The 21,153-nt window shown below is 41.2% G+C and overlaps 1 protein-coding gene across 2 annotated transcripts in view; it reads left to right on the top strand.

The window, feature by feature from the left end:
• The window catches only part of foxp4 (forkhead box P4), a 310,618-nt gene extending 289,748 nt beyond the window's left edge, over positions 1-20,870 (top strand). For both annotated transcript variants that reach the window (XM_052034375.1, XM_052034376.1), the window contains exons 16-17: positions 7,644-7,807; positions 10,202-20,870. In XM_052034375.1, the coding sequence (XP_051890335.1) occupies positions 7,644-7,807; positions 10,202-10,346 (309 nt within the window). In that variant the 3' untranslated portion in view covers positions 10,347-20,870. The remainder of the gene's footprint in view (positions 1-7,643; positions 7,808-10,201) is intronic.
• The last annotated feature ends 283 nt before the right edge of the window (positions 20,871-21,153 follow it).

The following is a 21,153-nucleotide window of genomic DNA, read 5'->3' as shown; positions in this document are numbered from 1 at the left end:
AGAGACCATGTTGTAAGCTGGGGTTCCTGTTCTTGATCAGATATGTGCGACTGTGTGTTTATGCATTTGTCAAGATCAGGGCCAGTGGTGATTCCCCCACAGCCAAATACCCACAGACATAGGGGCACGTTGCCTGGACTCAAATAGTAAGACTATATGCTGGAGTGTGTCCCCTGCTCCAAAGAAAACAAGAACTACAGACATACTTAATCTCAATAAACAGCTCAAGTTGCAAATAATTCATAAACCTCATCTTTACTTTCAAATCCTTGCATGACCTTTCTCTCTTATTCTTGCATGACTTGAATTTTCTTTGCTCCACTATTGGTGACGGTGCCTTCAGCTATCTCGGGCCTACTTGTGGGAGATCCCTCCCTGAATATTGTTGCTACCAAGCATCCTCTTATCATTTTAACCATTCAGTAAAACCTAATCTTTGTTTTGTGAATGATTTAAAACAACCTATCTTAATAACTACATTTGATTCAGTGACAAAGGACTATAAGTTATTTTTCCACCTTATTCTTCATGTTAGGCAGTCCCTAGGGATCAAGAGTGACTTGCTTCCATTTTGTTTCTGTGGGTTCTGAGGTGGCCAGTGAGGCTAATGTGATAACCGCAAACCCTTCCACAGATGGGTCAGATAGTTCCTGATGAGGCAGGTGGGCGGTAGTTTGTGAGATGGTCTACTCCATCTGCCACCTATGCAGGGCTTTTGTGTGCTCCTGATTCATGGATTCAAGGTTCTCAATGTCATCCTGAATCCTCCTTCTCCACTTTGAATGGTCATGGGTCTGAAATTCCCAGGAATCAGTAGAGATGCTGCATTTCTTCAAGGATACTTTGAGCATTGTTGAATCTTTTTCTCTGCTCACCTGGTAGTCTATTCCCATGGCTGAGCTTGGAACTGAGTGTCTGTTTTGGTAGTCAGGTTTGCAAACAGCATGGTATGCCCTGTGGCTGAATATAACTACAGCCTCAATACTAGGATGTTGGCTAGGACAGGACACTGGTGTTGGTTCATTTATCTATCCAGTGAATAATGGGAAAGAGAATAGTTTTGAAGAGGATAATACAAGGAATGAAGGAGGAATTTCCTCAGGCCCCAACTCTTCAGGGTTAATGGTAGGAGGACAGAAGGATAATGATGGGATAAAGACATTATACATGGTCAGATGGGAAAAAACCATGAAATAGAATTGGAGAAAGCAAAAACTAAAATAGAAATAGTTTGTTAGAGAGAAAGTTTTGCAGTTCTTTGGGAAGCTGATTAGCGGCAGACACCTGTGTCCAAGAAAGAGTTAATTTAAATTTAACTTTAAATTAAATTAAATTTAAATTTTTAAATTTTACTTACAGCATTGTAACAGGCCCTTCCGGCCCAACGAGTCCGCGCCGCCCATTTTAAACCCCAAATTAACCTACCCATACGTCTTCTAGAATGTGGGAGGAAACCGGAGCACCTGGAGGAAACCCACACAGACACGGGAGAATGGACAAACTCCTTACAGACAGCGACGGGAATCGAACCCCGATCGCTGGCGCTGTAATAGCGTCGCGCTAACCGCTATGCTACCGTGTCGCTGCTCACTACCGTGTACAGTTCACTGACTTGTTCCCAGGAGCAACAACTCTAGGATACAAGGAGGAACATTCAAGGCCAGGGACACAATAATATGAAAGTGAATGAAATAATGAAGGCATTGAAGCAAAGTAAGGCCTGCTGACTGGCATATAATGAGAATATTGGTTTATAACCAAGCCTTCATTATAGACACTCAGTGAAGTTAGTTGTATCACAGAAATGGAAATCTGGAGACTAATGGGTGAAAAGACACCTGGAAATGACAGCCTGTGGACCTGGCTTATGGGTGGGGGAATGCCCAAGGCATTCCTGAAGGAGGAGGTCAGTAACACCTGGAGAATTCTGGGCCTGTCAGGGAAGCAATGTGTCCTTATGGTGTCAATCAGTACAATCATTCTATCTCTGTGCCAGAAGGTTTCAGCTTCCAGTCTCACTCAAGAAGCATGAGCACAATATCCAGGGTGACAAGGCCAATACCAATCACTTTGGAGCGCTCCACTGTTCGAACTATTGCTTTTCCAAAGCAATGTTAAACCAAATTCCCATCTGCTTTCTTAGATGAATGTAGGAGCTCTCATAGCATTTCTAATAACCAGGGAAATTTTCCTTGTCATCCTGGGAAAATATTTATCTCTCAAGAAACTGAAAGCAAATGGCCTGGTCATTTACTCATTAATATTTATAACATAAGATATCTTTATTAGTCACATGTACATCGAAACACAGTGAAATGCATCTTTTGCGTAAAGTGTTCTGGGGGCAGCCCGCAAGTGTCACCTTGCTTCTGGCGCCAACATAGCACGCCCACAACTTCCTAACCTGTACGTCTTTGGAACGTGGGAGGAAACTGGAGCACCTGGTGGAACCCCACACAGACACGGGGAGAACGTACAAACTCCTTACAGACAGTGGCCGGAATTGAACCTGGGTCGCTGGTGCTGTAATAGCATTACGCTAACCGCTACACTACCGTGCCTGCCCCAGAAAAGTTGGTAGTTTGTTGTGAAAATTGGCTGCTAATTTTCCCACATTACAAAAATAAAGTACTTCATTGGCCGTGGTGCTTCAAGATGTCAAGGCATCAGGAAAAGTTTGACATAAATGCAAGTTCTTCCTTTTCATGTGGGGGAAGGGAAGTTGAGTTGTAAGAGATAAAGCTGTACTAACCTGTTCAAATGTTTTGATTTGGGATCAGAGATTGTGAACATCTTGAACAATTTGTCCCAACTTTATCCAGAGTTCCAATATATTTGCCACATAGAAGATTGATTGAAAACACAAGATAAACGGCCATCAATTGTGGTTACATCAAAGAGACAGGATGGGAGGAGAGAATGCTGGGAGGTGGATTGACAGTTGGACTTCTCATGTTCCATGTCATATTTCACTGATTTAGATTTAGAATAAGAACACAGCTCAAAATTTGTCCAGCACACCATGATGTGAAGATCAAGCAGTTGGGAACAAGGGGACTGTGCAACTGTTCTGCACAAATTCTGAATGGATCCCACATGACCCACTCCCACCACACAATGAAACTCAGGGGAGGGAAATGGACAGTCAATGTTTCAGGTCAAGACCCTTCATCTGGTCTGAAAAGAAAGAGGGGAGGTCGTCCATATAAAAAGGTGGAGGGAAGGGATGGAGCAAGAGCTGGCAGGTGATAGGTGGATCCAGGTGAGGCAGGTGACAGGCGGATGCAGGAGGGGGGAGAGTGGGAATGATGTCAGAAGCTGGGAGTGGGAATGATGTCAAAGGGCTGAAGATGATGGAATCCGGTCAGAGAGGACTGTGGAGCATGGAATAAAGGGAGAGAGGTGGGGAGGGGGGACTAGTGGGAGGGATGTGTGGGTGATGGGCAGATGGAGAGGGAGAAGGGGAAGCAGAAAGACACAGGGTGATGGGGTCTAGTTGGATCAGGAGGAGGGAGAAAATAGAAAAATGGGGGAAGGGACAGAGGGGAAGCAGTTACCAGAAGTTTGAGAATTCGATATTCATGCCGCCAGGTTGAGACTGCTTCTGACTTCATTCCCACTCTCCCCCCTCCTTCACCTGCCTATCATCCCCCCTCACCTGGATCTACCTATCACCTGCCAGCTCCTGCTCCACCCCTTCCCTCTGCCTTCTTATACTGGCTATCTCCCCTCTGTCTTTCAGTCCTGATGAAGGGCCTTGACCCAAAACCGCAACTGTCCATTTCCCTCCATAGATGCTGCCTGACCCATTGAGTTCCGCCAGCACTTTGTGTGTTGCTCCAGATTCCAGCATCTTCAGTCTCTTGTGTCTCCATGAAACTCTGGGGCCTGTAGCAGGAGTTGGGGAAGCCTCTAGAAACATTGTTTCCTGTTGCCTGGAATGTGAGGGCATTGAACTAGTCTCAGGTGATAGTGAAGAAAGAGAGATCAGAAAGAAATCTCTTACTGTGGAAGCAGTGCCCGTCATTCTCTACACAATAACACAAGTGGGGCGGCATATTGGTGCAGTGGTAGGGCTGCTGCCTCACAGCTCCAGTAACCTCTGGCTCTGTCTGTGTGGAGTTTGCACGCTTTCCTTCTGACCATGTGGGTTTCCTCTAGGTGCTCTCGCTTCCTTCCACATCCCAAAGTTGTGTGGGTTGGTATGTCAATTGGCCAGACTAAATTGCACTGGGTTAGTAGGTGAGTGGTAGAATCTGGAGGGAGTTGATGGGAATATGGGGAGAATGAAATGGGATCAGTGTAAATAGGTGCTGGTTGATTAGCATGGACTCATGGGTCAAAGGGCTGTGACTCAATCAGTTACATGGGAAAGTGAAACTATTTCCTAATTTGAAATCCTGTCATGCCTCCAGTAGTTTAATTAATGTGGAACTGAGAGGTTCCTAGGTTCCTCAGAGAAAAACAAGGGATGTGAGATGAATTGAATGGCTCTTTAAATAAGCAGGCACAGGCATGATGGGCCAAGTGGCCTCCTGTGTGATTATATAATCAGGAGCACTGTGGATATTCTGTGCTGCTCAGACACCACACCCCCTCCCATGTGGCACTAACACATGGAACTCGTGTGAGAAACCCAAGTGAAACAGTCAGGTGGACAAACAGGTCGCACATTCAGTACGGTCCGCCAGTAACATGTGAATCAATCAGTGTTAGGAAAGATCTTTGAAAGTGAAGTGTCAGGAAAAGAATGGGCAAGTTTCTGTTGCATCTGGGCAGCAGGTAGCAACACTGCAAGCTTCAGATAACCCACAGGAGGCAGACTGCAATTCACCTTCTACCCAGCAATTTCATCCATTCACATCCAACCCAAAAATTACTCACATATGGAGCATGATTAGTACCAGGTGCTGATTTATTTGTGCAATTGGATTAATGTATATCAAGGCCGCAACAGAGAAGTTTTTATAGTTTGTGCTTGTTTATCTTAAGAATTATTTGACCTGGAAAGGGATTTGTGGAGGAGAGAGAGAGTGAGCAACAAAAAGAGAGAGAGAGCAACAGAAAGAGAGAGGGAGAGAGTGAAACAGGACAGAGAAAAATAATGATAGAAAGAGAACAAGAGAGAGAGAAAGAACAAGTGAGAAAGGGGCACACGCACACACACACGCGCACGCACACACACACGCACATATGCACACGCACATGGACAGTAAAAAAGAGATATGGAATGAGAAACTGTGAGATAAGAGAGAAAGTAGATGTTACAGGAAGGAAAATGCAGGAGCCATATAGAAAAGATAAGGTGGACATGGCTAGAGAGAGGGAGAGATGTAGAAACAAAGGCAGGCACTAGAGAGACAGAGGGAGGGAACCAGAGAAAAATTGACAGACAGAGTGAGAGAGAGGGGGCAGAAGTGGCAAATAGGAAAGGAAAGAGTGTTGAGAAAGAGATGCACATGGCTATTAACCCTTATCACCAAAACTTTCATACTTCCTGCATTTTCACTAAAATAATCCAGCTGCATCTTAAAAATTGGGATAGTTTTCTGACCCCCCTGAATCACTACTGATACTTTCCAGACTTTTCTCATTTTGAAACGTCACAATATAGACAGAAAGTCGAGATAGTTCTTGAAATACACTACAGCACTCCAACTCGGGAGCCAAACACAATTCATGATAAATTATTGCTAGGTGTGTTTCCACTGATCGTGAGTTTCCTGGGGTCAGACAGCTGTGAAACTCGAGCCCTCCCCCATGGCTTCCGATGAAACTGGTTCTACATCATATGAAGCAGTTTTGAAGCTAAAGATTTAACCCTTATAATAACGAAACATGACGTTTCTTTCTGGAGGATTGGGGGATTATTTTGAAATTGTTCCTATTTAGTGAGTTGTACAGTGGGGGGTGGTGTTTCAATCTATTCTTTGAACCAGGTATCAGCTTGGGTAAAAATACTGCTTCAATAGTTCAAAGACAGACAACATGTTCTTGCTCCTCGATCCCGTGTTTATATTTATTTTGAGGGGGAGATGTCTGGATCATCACATACCAGCTGGAATAAGTCTAATAGTTTTATGCACTTACCATGTGGTATTTGGTGCAAAAGTCAACCCATAAAACTGAAGTATTTGTTCTCACTTTTTTCAATGTGTTTAACAGGGGAGGGTTGAAGGGGTTATGCCCTATGAGCTTGCTGGCTGTGCTGCAGTACCAGGTACTGCCACTGGAAGGTGCCAGATTGTCCACATAATAGAGTAAATATAGGGTGCACATCTGAAGCACATGAAGACTGTGCCCTATACACAGGATAATGATAATTATTCTAACTGCTCAGAATGAGGTCAAACTTGGGCTGAGAGGTGAGTGACCATTAACCAGGGATTGATCAGTGTTTACATACTTGTGTTTAGCTTTGATGGTCTCCTGTTCTACAGATGTAACAGCCTTTGGGGTTTCAGGTCTTTATGCCTGCTGTCTACTCTTCACATGTACGATAGCACTATGAGCATTACAGAGTCTTTAAGTGCAGAGGTGAGAGGAGGAGTTGTGTTGTGGGGTGATAGAGGGTAGTGGGTGAGGTGGTTACACATTAACTACTTTTCTCCTGCACAGTCTCCAACAGGAAGAGTTGTGGATAGTAATCAGGACAAAGAACTTTTACTTTATTCTCCATCACTAGTCTAGTAGTTTCTCCTAAGTTCCTTACTGTGTCCAGTAATGATCTCCTGCATTGTGTAATTATAACCAATAACCTGTGCTGGTGTCCCAGAGACACTTACCCAATCATAATCATGAAGATCTCTATCAGATTCCCGACAGCCTTCTTTTACAAGGTTGAGTTATCAAGGTTTTATAAAAGGGCAAATCTATTGGAGATTTTTTGAGGGTATAACCAGTAGGGCAAATGAGGAGTAATCAGCTCATGTATTAAATATGAATGTTCAGAAGGCTTTTGATGAGAAGCTTGTTATGCAAAATTAGGTCTCATGGGATTAAGGGTATGGATCAATAACATAGACTGAAGATTCACTCCTTGGATTAGGTAGGATCGGTGATTAAGCTATTTATAAAACATTATCAGTGATTTATATGGGGTCCAAGTATAATATATCCAAACTTGCCCACAAAGTAATACTGGACAGGAAAGTAAGTTGCAAGTGGGATAAAAGGATATAAATCATTTAAGTCAAATCAGAAACTAGGAATCACAGGATGTTTAGAATTGAGATGGAAGTAAACTTTCTTCATTCAGAGTTGTGGATATGCCAAATTCCCCACCCCAGAAGGCAGCAAATGCTCTACTGATGCATATATTCAAGGCAGATTTCAGCACTTCTTTGGGCATATGATTGACGTAGGAGTCCATCCATGGTCTTGATGAGTGAGAGGGCAGGTGTGAGGGACTGTACGAATACTAATGCCCCTATTTATTATATCCGTCTGTTGCCAAAAGAGCTGCAAAATGTTCTGTTCCAAATCTTCCATTCCTTTCTCCTGCAAATGTTTATCTAGATTCCCCAAAGCTATTTGCCTCAACTACTTCATGAGATAGTGAGGCCAGAATTCTCTGCATAATGAATGGTAAATAACCTTAAACTACATTAACTGTTAATCAACCTTCTACCCCTCTTCTCCAGGCAGCTTTAGCTGAAAGCAACATGCAGCTGCTCAACAGCCCAACCTTAATGAACACATCAGCCAGCGGCCTGATGCACGTGGGTCACGATGATGTCAGCAGCACAGTGGAGCAAGTGAACAGCAACGGGAGCAGCAGTCCAGGGCTCTCCCCTCAACAACACGGGTATGGGCTAGGCCTGGCGATTATGCCCTGAGATAGAGCAGAGGCCTTACATGGTAAAATGCCAAACAGAACAATAACAATTTGTATAGTGCCTTTAATGTAGTTCCAAGGTGCTATTCATGTGTAAATCAAGCAGAACTTAACACAGAGTCACAGGAGGAAACAGTGGAACAGGTGACCAAAGGATTGGTTAAAAAGCATGAACTGAGGAGGAAGGATCACCAAAGAGATTCAGGGACTGAATTCCAAAGTTGAGGACTTCAGAAGCTGAAGGCACAGAGGTCAGTGGCAGTTACAATAATCAGATATGCATGAGACAACCACATTGGAAGAGTGCAGTGATTTTGAAGGGTCACAGTGTTTTTGGAGATTACCAAAATAAGAAGGACTCAGGTCTTAAAGGAATTTCAAAACTGACTCTTTGATTGTAAATAAAGATGGGTCAGTCAGTGAGGATGATTGAGCACAAGGCTTTCATTGAAGGTTCTTGGATTCACATCCAGCCTAGATGGCTGAGACTTCTGTCTATTACAATATGTTGTCCAATTCTGAGAATAAATTACACAGCACAAGAGTGTCCCTCACTCAACACCAATTGGGACGGTCACTCAGGCATGCAAAAGGATAGTGTAGAAAATGGATGGACTGCCAATCTGATCCTCTTCTGGCATTACACACATCAAAGGGAACTTTGCTCCATGTCAAATAATGATTTGGAAATATTTGGATTGATTGGGATTGAGGATGGAGATAAACAAGCAGGTGGCATTTCATTTGAGATGAGGTGAGTATAAGTGCAGAACATTCTCGCAGGATTGGTAGCCCGTAATAGGGTAGGGTGTAACATGGGTGTAGATTGAATGAGTGAATAAAATTCTCAGTGGGAGAGGGTGTACATCAGCGATGCAAGGAGATTAGAAAATGAGTAGCGTGGATGCCAGGAAAGATGCAGTCTGGGCTGTGAGAGGAGCTGTGTGCCAGTGTTAGATAGTGATCACTTTGTAGCATATTCTTAGTTTCTGTAAGGTGATTGTATTTTCTTTGAGAGGAGGCATGAATATCAACTATTGATTAGACAAACTGTTCTAAGTGGACATTAAGCAAGCTTGGCCCTTATCCATCTGAGAGATATCTATTTACTGTAATGTATCTGGACATTCCAAAGCAATACCCATCATTCTTCATTTGGATTTGGCTTTATGTTTTTCAGGGAACAAGGGCTCATTTTACCTTAAGGAATACAAAAATATGTCCACACTCTGGAATCCATTGTGTTTTAACTATAATTTGCAAACAGTCATTGTTAATGCAGTCTTGTTCTATTGATTGTCAGCCTATCTATGGATTCCTATCCCCTTCCATTGCCTGTTGTGTCCCCCAACTGTTGTCCATCATGTATGAACCCAGACTGTGTGTCGGAGATGGTTCATGTGCAACCTGAACCTGCCTTCAGCTGGTATCCCACGCAAACACTTGGCTTTAAGGAGTTGCCTTTGCTTCTGAACTTCCTCCTGAGGTCTAAGCTGCTAACTCAGAGCAAATCGTTAGTTGGGCCTGGGTCATAGAACATAGAACATAGAACAGTACAGCACAGAACAGGCCCTTCAGCTCACAATGTTGTGCTAACATAGCTATTCCCTCCTACCTACAGAATGCCCATATCCCTCTATTTTCCTCTCATTCATGTGCTCATCCAAGCCCCTCTTAAAAGCCCCCAATGAATTTGCCTCCACCACCCTATCAGGCAACACATTCCAGGCATCCACCACTCTCTCTGTAAAAAACGTACCCCTCACGTCTGTTCTGAACCTACCCCTCTCACCTTAAATGCATGCCTTCTGGTATTGGATCTTTCAATAATGGGAAAAAGATATTGCTTGTCCACCCTATCTATGCCCCTCATAATTTTATACACTTCCAACCAATCACCCCTCAGCCTCTGCTGCTCCAGAGAAAGAGCCCAAGTTTGTCCAGCCTCTCCTGATAGCACATGCCCTCTAGTCCAGGCAGCGTCCTGGTAAACCTCCTCTGCACCCTCTCTAAAGCCTCAACATCCTTCCCATAGTGAGGTGACCAGAATTGCACGCAATACTATAAATGCGGCCTAACCAGAGTTCTATAGAGATGCATCATAAAAGGGTCCTTTCAGTCTGTGTGAACGTGTGATATAAATACCAATGGGAAGAAGTATTTTCCACTTTACGGCAATGATTACCATTGAAAAGTATTTCATTGCCCTTTGGGACAACTTGTGTACATAAAAAGTACCATATAAATGCACTATTTTCTTTCTTCCATTGTCTAAGTGTAAGTTAATGGAAAGCACCTTAAGTAGATTGAAGTATTTTCCAGCCCGTTATTACAGAACATTGCGTTTTCCCCATCTCTACATAGACACCAAGTGCACATCAAGGAAGAACCTGCAGAGCTGGAGGAGGACGACCCACCCGTCTCTCTCATCGCAGCAGCCAATGTGAATTCGGAAATGCAGGAAGCTAGAGAGATGGAGGAGGAGCTAACAGCAGAGGAATTGGAATAGAATGGAACTCGAGCACTTCAAGTTATTAAAAAAAAAGATAAAAACAAAACAGGGTCAGACCTCTTACCTGCACATCCACCCGAACAGCAACTCCTGGTCCTGACTCATCTAGACTGAGTGATGAAGCCAAGGAGCAAGCTCCTCAATGCCAACAGATACTCGAAGACTCCAACAGCAATTTTGATTGTCCACTAACAATGGAGCTATGGAACACAAACCAATTTGTTGGGTGTAGATTGAACGGCTCCAAATTTTTGAAGTGAAGCTGGTGACTATTATTTTCTTCCTTTTCTTCCCAAATGTTTTGCCGCTAACACAGAGATGGCTACTAGTCTTCTGAACTGGCAGGTAGTCACCACTGGCCTGTGATGTGAATAATGTTGCTTATTCACCATTAGGGCCAAAAAAAAACAGACATTTTCAACCTGCTTTAAAGGTACCTCAATTTGAATATTTTCTATTCAATGCTGTAGATAGCTCAACAGGCACATTGTATTTAAGCAGAGGGTAACTGCGGAACTGTTTGTGGGATATCTGAACCCACTCACTTGTGTTGACATTTGAGGAGATCCAAATGAATGATCTATCCAGGACAGCATTAATGTCTTTAAACTTCCACTGCTATTTTAGCTTTTGTGTTTATATCGGGTCAGGGTAATGGGGTGGGGTGGGGAGGGTGGTGAAGAACAATGGGTATTGGAAGGGGAGGGCAGAGGAAAAGATGAACCCTTTAAAACTTTCTTACTTAAACATTATGTTGTAAATGATTGAAGATCAGATACTGTTGACGGAGACCTAATCAAAGGTACAACTGCAGAGAAAGTGTTTAGAGAACCAAGTGGGCAAGCAGTGACTTCATTTTTGCAGGCACAAGGTTCTAAAGCTGAACATTTTTTTCTATTAATCAACCCCATGAAGGGTTTAAGGGCAGTATATAAATACACTTAAGAAATTCAAAGCTTTGAATGGAAGGGCAAATATGTCTTCTGTTGATTCTGTCTGGGCTTTATTGTTATTCCTTCCACCCGTACTGACTGAGACTCTTCTTTGTACCAGGATATCCAGGATTCCTATTCCTGATACTTTTCAGTACCTCCTGGAATTGACACCCATTGTATAAACTCATACAGGGCAAATGGACAATTGAATTAATACCAAGACAGACTGGACATGTGGACTTCCAAAAAGTGATGGAAGAGGGCAGAATAGAAGAATGTTAGAAGGACTCAGGAAGGGAAGGGATGGGAGGGGAGAGGAAGAATGGGCAGGAGAAGATAGAGTTGGAGGTGGGGGCTGATGGAACATAGCTGGAGAGACAGATTGGGAGGGCAGGAGGGAAAAAGTTGTTTATTGATTGCTTTTCAAGCAACCTCAACAAATCCACAAACAGACAATGCTATTTTGAAAGGATCTTAACAATACCAAATTTCCCAAAGAATCATTGTAATATCAACCAGCTATAGCTTTTCGCTCATTCATTTCCTTGCTTTGATATTAGCATTTATTATTTAGTTAATGCAAATGCGCAGTGCAATTTCAGTCACCAAAAAAGAAATATGACATATTTACAGTATTTCTCTGTGGTGTGACGCAGACTGAGCAATATATGAGTTATGTTTTCCATAAGGACCAGGTCACAAGTGAGAACAGATGAATCAACAAGAAAAATAAAACTCTTCCCATTGTCATAATCAACATAGATTTTGGAGGTTGTTACTTTTTCTCAGCCTGTAATATGCTGAGGCAAGAAAGAAGACGGGGCAAGGAGGTAAGGGTGGTGAGATGGGGAGAGGTATGTGTTGGTAGTTTGTGACTGGAACAGGGTGATAGATAATGGGGCGTAAGGACTATAAACAGGATGGAACATTATTACCTAGTTTCCTCCAGTAGAACGAAACAAAAGTAGTTGCATAGTACTAGGCCATTTTATAGAACAATGTCATGAATTCATTCACTTGTTCAAAATACAGCACCTTTGTGTGAGGTCAGAAACTGGACACTTGCATTCTTGTTTCTGGTTTTTGGAATGATTGTGTAACTTATCCCTAGAATGGAATGTTAGGTTAAAGCTGGACGGGCCCATAATCCAGACCAAGCAGAACTTGATTCCTCATTTAGATGAGTGTGACTGAATATCCTAGCTGTGAACTTAATGACCTCCGAGATATGTCCGAACCAGTGTAATCTAGATCAGACAGAATGTAATTCATGTCTAATTCCTGGGTTTGACCACAAATTAAGAATGATTAAGATCAGGCACACTGTGGACTATAAATCACATCCAATGGGCTCTTAGCTTCCACCATGTGGGTGGTGCTTATAATGGAAGTCATATCATTCTCATCCAACTGTCTCAATTTCTAGTATTTGTTTCATCCCACCATGGGATTCTGCCAGAAATGGTGCTGAGCAGTGTTTTCTCTCTAGCTGAAGTGGAAGAAAGCAGTAGAAGTATTTTGGTAAGCAGAATTATCCATAAGAAAATGAAAAGAGCCAAATGCGACTAGAAGCCTGGACTTTTATTGATTTGTTTCTCTGACCTAGCAGTATGTTTGAAAGCAGAATTGCTGCACTTGGGGTGGGGGGGGTGTGGAGAGAAAAGTATGATTCAATAGGGTGATTTTGCAGCATTCCTGGGAAGGGTTTGTGAGCATGAAGTAGGTCGAGATTCTAGCACTTAGTGAAAAGTTACTGTATAGCAGCTGTGATTTGCTGAATATTCACAAATAGAAAATTCAGCATATCACTCTTATCTCATGCAAAGAAGAAACTAAAAGGATGGGAGGGAGAAAATATTGGTAGAAGGTGAGGCAGGAATAAAGACTGCATTTAAATAGCACCTTTGCAACCTCAGGACATCCCAAAGTGATTTACAGCTAATGAAGTACTTTTTGAATTTTAGTCACTATCGTGATGCAAGAAACATAGCATTAATTTTAATGCACCAAGCTGAAAATCAAGAATCTGTTGGTGAGCATGTGATCTGTTTCAGTGATGTTAGTTGAGGGGTAAATATAGGCAGGGGAGTCACTGGCTATCAGTAGACTGATTTACATGAGAAATGATTTTGTCAATTTCTCACTTAGTTGGGTGACTGACTGGAGTCCTGGTCACTGTACAGAGTGAGATCCTAAATATCTTTATTTTCAATATGGTTGCAATGTTGTTACACTTGTGTATCAGAAGAACCTTTGTTACCCTATCTCCAGATATTTGTATTGATTACTGACTCAATCCTCTGATCAGCCAGTACTATGTAAACAGGAAGTTGCCTCGGCTTTATTTTGTTCAGCTGGTTCTGCCAATACAAACATTAAGATCCTGGTGTCACACTCTCGTATCACTCAAACATGGTCTATGAATGCAGTGAGGAAGAAGTTTGTTGACTGTATGGCACTGATTACTGTTTTGCATGTGAGTTGACAGCACAGCCTTCTTTGAATCATCAACTGCCCTCCTGAAATATCAAAGTTTCACATGAAACTGTTGAAAAGGAGCTTTGGAATAGGTCTTGCTTACTTATGTGAGGTGTTGCTCCAGGTCCCATGTTGAAAGGATGGAATGAGACAGAATGGAACAGGGACTACAATACATTTAGCGATCTTGTATGCCCAGCAAACAGCAACCTGTTTGTCTTTGGTAATGCAGGTACACAGAGGTGGATGTTTTCCTAGACTTGAATTTCTTCTTCCTCCTATTAATTCCCAGATGTTTTGCATTGCTGACAATAACTGATCCTGGTATTCTGATTTATCTCGCAGTAGAGCTAAGAACAGCCTTTTTCCAAATCTACAGGCCCCACAAGACCCAAAGGGAATGGGGGAAATGAACATAAGCGGAATTGAGTTATGAGGAATTGAGGGCCAGACTGTAAGGACTCAAAACTATATGTGACCCATAGGTGAACAATTGGAGATTCCCCAGTTGTATGGGATCCAATAAAACTCTGGATATACAAGCTATAAATCTTGGGCTTTCTTTTCCTTCAGATGGAGGCAGTTAAAGATTAATTGTTTCCATGACATTTTGAAACAAGGAGGGAAAAATTGAAATATTATGAGGCATTAGAGTTTCCACGACAACACCATTAGCATTGCTGAGTAAAAAAGGTCATTTATATCATAGAAAGTGGAATCATGAATAATGTAATGACCACTAATTAATTATCAATCCTGATATATTGCACATCACAAGCTGTCATAATCCTGGAACCCATAAAAGATTATAACCACTGTGGCACACATGTCAAAATATCTTCATTTCTTTGTGTGTTATAATTAACTTTATTTAAAACAGTATATCAATTTCAGAAATCCTGTATGTTTGCAGAAATTGTATGCCTATTTCATGATCTCTTGTTTGGTGTTGACTTTTTGGGATGCCCTGGACACTCTGCTTTTCTTTTCTCCAAATATCCAGAGGATTTAGGAGTAATTTAAATCTAATTGGCAGAAAGGAAACCCACCAGCTCAAAAGGAGCAACAGCTTACAGCCCATCTATTGTTACTGTCCAAGGTGGACTTGACTGATGACATCTATTTTGTGGCTGGAGTGGATTGACAGTGACCAAGAGAAAAGTGGAGAACGGTTGGGAGTCAGAATCATTTTGGATCAATGATCTCATTACTGATTTTTGGATCTTATACCTATCACGAGCACAGCTATAGTAATGGGAATCAACCAAATCTTCACAGGATGAAAGAGTAAATTCAACAGATCTCACATTGAGCAGAAGATGGAAACCGGCTTTGTTTCCAGTAGTAGGAGAATCTTAAATGAGGGGGTTAGAGTTACGAAATAAGAAAGCAGTCATTCCTTCTCACAGCGGGTGGTAAATCTGTGGAATTGTCTGGCCTGGAAGTTTGTGGACACTAAATTACTGGAGGTATTTAAAGAGAAGGCAGGTAAATTTTTAAACGATCAGAAAATGTGGGACTGTGGGGATCTGGCACAGATGAAGAGTTGAGGCCTGGGGCAGATCAACTGTGATCATGTTGAATGGCAGGGCAGGTCTGAGGGTCCAGGTGGCCTGCTCTTGCTCCTATTTTCTTATGTTTTTGTGTAGTGTTTGACCTTCTAGTTCTCACTGGGATTGCAGAATGTTCCCTAATGTTGGAACATAGAAACAGGAGTAATCCACTCAGTCTCTTGGCCTTCTTTAGCCTCTATAGATATTGTTGTCCTTAAAGATGTCATTCCATAGGTTGGAAGTGAGATCATATCAAGACGTACAGCATGCATGAGGACTAATTTTAGTTTAAAATGCACAGCCATCCAAAGCAATCATATCTTGTAGAAAGGCTTGGGTTAAACTCGTACCTGGATTCTCATCAATAATTGGGGCTCCAAGTTAATTCCTAGCCAGTGGCACAAAAAGGATCATCATCCTTCTGGTGCCTGATATTAAATTACAATGCACTTGTGGTATAGAAATGGGGCATTCAGCCCAACAGGTCCATGCCAGTTTTTACAGAATTCCATCTAATGAATTAAATCTAAGATGGTGTGTACAACAAGCATCTGAATCAATACCACATGTTTTGTACCACCAGCAAAAACAAATTTCTTCCCCATGGAATTTCCCTCTTTCCCCATCTGGCATGCAGGTGATGGGATCAGGCTGGCATTCCCTATTATACCTGCCTGATCTTGCGTTTGATTGAAATTTGTGTTATGTAAAATCAGTGGGGAGTAAGCATGCAGTTGATTCAAATTCATCAGTTTAGGGCTATAAAGGGTGGATTAAACTTACCCCAGACTAGCGTCTGGACTCCAACTCCCATTCAAAGTTAACAAAGTTTAAAATAGTAATTTCCTAATTTTGTATTTTTATTTTCTAATTCACCAAAGATAACAATTTTAAAATTTAAAAGGTCCTCTGGTGAATATGGTGTAGGGACTTATCACCAGATACATGCCTCAGGAAAACCAAAGTCTTTGTTCAGCTTGTGACGGCATAGTTTAAGTGAATGGAATTTTCTCAAACTCTGGTTAATGTCGCATCTCCATTTAAAGTGTGCACCCTCAAAAATATAAAAATGGTGGTAAGACAGGGGGAATATAAACCCTAATGGTAACAGCATGAGCTAGAAACCTCCACATTGGAGCCTATAACATAATGCTGATCTGTGATTAAAAACACTAACTTTGACTGAAATAAAAAATTAACTTTTTTCTTCATCTTGTTTCAAAACTAATGATGTTTTGAAACTTGGTCCAATCCCAATGTAATCTCTAAATTAGAATCATTTATAATTTATTAGAAAATTGAACTTCAGTTTCTGTTCTTGATTGAGCCTCAGTTCAAATATTTCTTTTTTTTACCTTTTCCTCTGATTTGTTTGCATTTTATTTCAAATTGTTTTTTTTTGAAGGAAATTTGAACCTTAAAATGTATTGATATTGGGGGAGGATGTGTGAGGGAAGATAATAGTCTCAGCGAACACGAATTCCCAAATATGGGAATATCATGTGAATGGAAAGAAGGAAAAGGATCATTTTCCCCACGTATTTCAAAACTTAGCAGGATTAGTGGCCAATACAACAAACCCCCCGTCTGTGAAGCACTTGGTTACTTCCAAGATAATTATTCACTAAGTATACAACAGGAGAACTTGTCTCGAAGTATATAATACTCAGTAAGATATGTCTATCTGTACAGCAATTGGTTGGCCACCAAATATTTGCTCTGATTTATTCTAATTGTTTATTGTTAGATGGATGCAAGGCTATCAAGGGTGAGGATAGAGTTTGCTTTTGATGAAAATGCAAATCAGTCATAGTGAATCTGCAGTTAATTTTATTCCACAGTTTATTCTCTGCTATCAACTTCAATAGACATTGTATACACGAAGCTGCCAATTTATTTATGCCTACTTAATTTTGCCAAAGGCAATTTCATCCCTGTTTCCACTTTTAAAAAAACTTAGCCACTTTCAAGATCATCAATCACTAAATATTTGACAGAAGAACTTGGGTCTGAGGCTACTGGAGGAAGATCTAATAAGATGTTTTAAAATACTTCCCAATAACCTCAGCCACAGCCCTATCTTTTTAACTATTGGAAACAAAGTTCACCACAGAGCTGTGATCTGTATCAGGACAGAATGTCTTGCTGGTCTGTCAAGGTATTTTGATAACTAGATACCAACAAGATTCATTAGAAATGAATGTGTTGTACCAAAGCAATAATGGCACAAGTTTCCACAGGAAGAACCACTTTACCTAGTCTTTATCCTCCCAAATGTTGTGCTTCTTTCAGTACATTCCAACCTTGTACTCTTAATTTTTTTTATTTATCTGTGTACAGATATCAAGGCCACAGGGACTGTTAAATATAGACTGAAGAGTGGCAATGTTTTTGGTACTCCAATTACATTATTTTTCATTGTAATTTTTGAGGCTTCCATGTCCTTGGGGGACAAAAGTCTCCTGTTTAACTCTTGAAACTATTGGTCTGCTTATCTTTTTAAACATTGCCAGACTGAAAAAGTGGAGACATCAGTCCACAAGTAGGCAATTGATGATTTCAATAATTGATCAAAAGTAGTTTCATTAACATTGAATGACCAAATCACAAACTGAATAACTTCTATATGAAATTATTTTTCCAAGTTGCCCCCAGTCACCTGGGATTGAGAATGACTGACTTCCCTTCTGGTTTTGTGCGTTGTGATATGACTGAGACCAACCTGTAGACTCTTCCGCAGGTGGGCCAGGAGATGGTCAAAGGTGTAGATGAGTGGGTAGATTATGAGGTGGGTGCCATCACTCATACAATTGACTTTGCCAATCTGTTGCTCACTGCCTAGTTTGCATTTCAATCCTTTAACAACCAGCCTATTTGTAAAGCAAACTGACAGGTAAAAAATCTATTGCATTCAATCCTCATTGGGTTTGGTACTTTGTTTTGGTCATTCTAATGTCATGGAAACCAACTAAGTGTATATCCCTAGAAGGTAGTAGGCCTTTTGGTTACCATATTCATGCTAACTCCTCAAATGGAGCTGCTTACCTGAATTCCATTTCTTTGTTCATACCTGCTTCTGTTTCTAACCTTTCTCCTTTTTTAAATACTTCTCCTTTAAATGTTTCAGTGTCTGCATCAATAGCCCTTTGTTGTGAATCACTCCCTGTTCTTGGCACATTCTTTCTGTTTAAAAACAATATTTCTTTGCTTCTCCCTTGACTAGTCCAATCACTGCACTGATTCAGCAACCGTTATGTTCTCTCCCAAAACCTTAAAATTTTGATCAGACCCCCACCATTACCTTCTCAGTTCTCTATTCATGATGATTTTTATCATCAGACCAGCCCAAAACAAGAATGCAGTTTAACCCCATCCAGACTACCTTGCCTATTCTTTGAAAGAAACACTGCAAAACTGTATAACTACTACCTCCTTGCAATCTGTGGCTAGAAATCAGGACATCCACTTTGGCTGCAGTTAGAAATAAGATTTAATATGAAAAATCTTTTTTAATTATTTGTTCAAATAGTAACCTGGATCTCACAAATACTTATGACATATGACCAAAAATCCAAAGAACAAACAGAGTTTATTAAGAAGCAAACGAATGTTTTGAAAGCACCAAATACAAGGAATCCTCAAGGATCAGGAACTCTCTGCAGCATCTTGATGCTCCATGTGTTACTAAAGATTTTTTTGATCTTAAGTGGTCAAGAATGTTAGCTTTAACATGTGAATTTCCAAAAAAAAGAGTGAAAGTAGAATGGTTTGGCACAGGGTTTTATTTAACTGAGGCTCAGGATGTCTTCACCAGTCTCGCACTGTTAAGTGAACTCATGGGTTTCTGAAATCCTACTGCTACCCATTCCATCACCTTGTATTATCTTAGTTCATTTTGGAATGATTAGCCTGCCTCTTTCCTATTTCTAATATTCCTCTTGGGATCCATGAGGAATATTGAAATGAACTAATTGTTAGATACTGCTTTGAATTGATATAGCAGCAATGTTTGACTTTGGGTGTGGATGAAGAGATGAGGTGAGATCGCAGGGTGATTGTTTTTATGGGAAGGGATTAACAACCAGTAAATCGAAGTAATTAAGGAACAGACCTGCCCTGTTGTGTAAATATGTGAGCCCAAATCAGGAGCCGGTTCAGTGTTTTTTTAAGAGAAACCTTTCTGTCAGGACCATTGGACCTCCCATAGACTTCAGCACACAGGAACTGCATCTGATGCAGTGATGTCCCACTTCTTGCTCCCACATTTATAATAATAGTATGTCCCTTGACATGGATAATAGACCAAAAGGTCTATTGTATAACTCCTAACGTGTACCTCAGCAAATTAAAATCCTTTTTGATAGTAAGAGTTTTACTAAAGGGCAGGATGCACTTGCTGATATTAGTTCTACCAATGTAGCTTGGGCGGGGGGGTGGCGGGGAAGGGGAAAGTTGTTCACTTTGTGTTAAGTGTTTCTGTTTATACTCTGTACTTATTTAAATTAATTTTGACTTCCTACAGTAGTAGGACTCGTGATACTTGTTCCTTTGGAGTTTACAAGCAGAATCCATGCAAGTTGAAGGTGTGAGTTTAATGGCATTCAATTCACACAAAATTGTTTAAGCAGCAAACCAGCTCTTGGCTGGAAGTGCTTCTGAACTGAAAAGAGAACCTTACTCACTGCAGGATTTGGCTTGATTATTCCAACAGTTTCTCTTATCTCTTTCCTTTAACTTCAAGCATTTATTAATGTGGGCCCAATGCTATCACATAACATTCTGCCAGGGTTGGGAAAAACAAGTTGCACAATGCATCGAAATTAGCACTAAATCAGGAACCTCAAACAGATCCCGAAAGAAGTTCTTGTGGGAAATTGTATCAGTTCATTGGCGAGGCTTTGTTCTGAAGGAGTTAGCTGTACTCTGTATCTACCTGTGCTCTGTGCACCCTGGGATTGTATAATGATACATTGCAGTAGGAGACTTGCACTGTGTCTGACCTGTGCTATACCTATTCTAGGAGTGTTTCATGGGACAGCACAGTAATAGATTAACATTGCACTGTAGAAATGTATGAAGATACAATGTTGTGGGAGGTCTACACAGTATCTAACCCAAGTTACATCTACCCTAGGAATGTTTGATGGGACACTGTAGGGGGATATCTATTCTGTATGTAACACTGCACTCTGTCTAATTCTAGAACTTCATTATTTCATATTTTCACTCATTCAAAACTGTAATCTGTATTTTTTAATAATCTTTTGCCACAAAGTTTGGCAACTCCAAAAAGAGATGACAGACAAAACTCTCAGCCATTCCCGCCACTCCTGTTGCTTGAAAGGTGGAGGTGAGAGCAGTGGGAGCAGTTGTGGAATCAAGCACCTCTATTTGATGAAGATGTCTTATCTGACAGCACAGTGAATAGGCAAGTATTAACACACTGCAAGCCACAGGCTCTGTCCCATCCAGCACCCCCAGCACACTCCTCTGCCAGATGTTCAAGCAGAATGAAAGCTTTGTTTTCTCTGGGAATGGCAAATCCCCAGAACTAAGGCTGAGGTGGGTGGGTGGGGAGAGGATGGGATGGGGTAGAAACCAGCTTGAATTAATAAATGCTTGAAGCTGTCAGTCCACAAACCCAGCAGTGACACATTTGGATTTTTCAAGGGTAGGGGCACGGATGGGGTAGGAAGGGGGAGGGTTAAGGAAAGAAAAACTGTTAATTTTATTTTTCTTCCATATTACAAAGGAAGAATCTGGAGACCTCAAGGACTGAATTTTCAATAAATAAAATTTTAAGACACATTTGTAAAAACGCAAAAAAATGTTCTAAGT

The sequence above is a fragment of the Pristis pectinata genome, chromosome 20 (genome assembly GCF_009764475.1).
Source record: "Pristis pectinata isolate sPriPec2 chromosome 20, sPriPec2.1.pri, whole genome shotgun sequence".
In the NCBI taxonomy this organism is placed as follows: domain Eukaryota; kingdom Metazoa; phylum Chordata; class Chondrichthyes; order Rhinopristiformes; family Pristidae; genus Pristis; species Pristis pectinata.
This window is presented reverse-complemented; position numbering and strand designations above follow the sequence as displayed.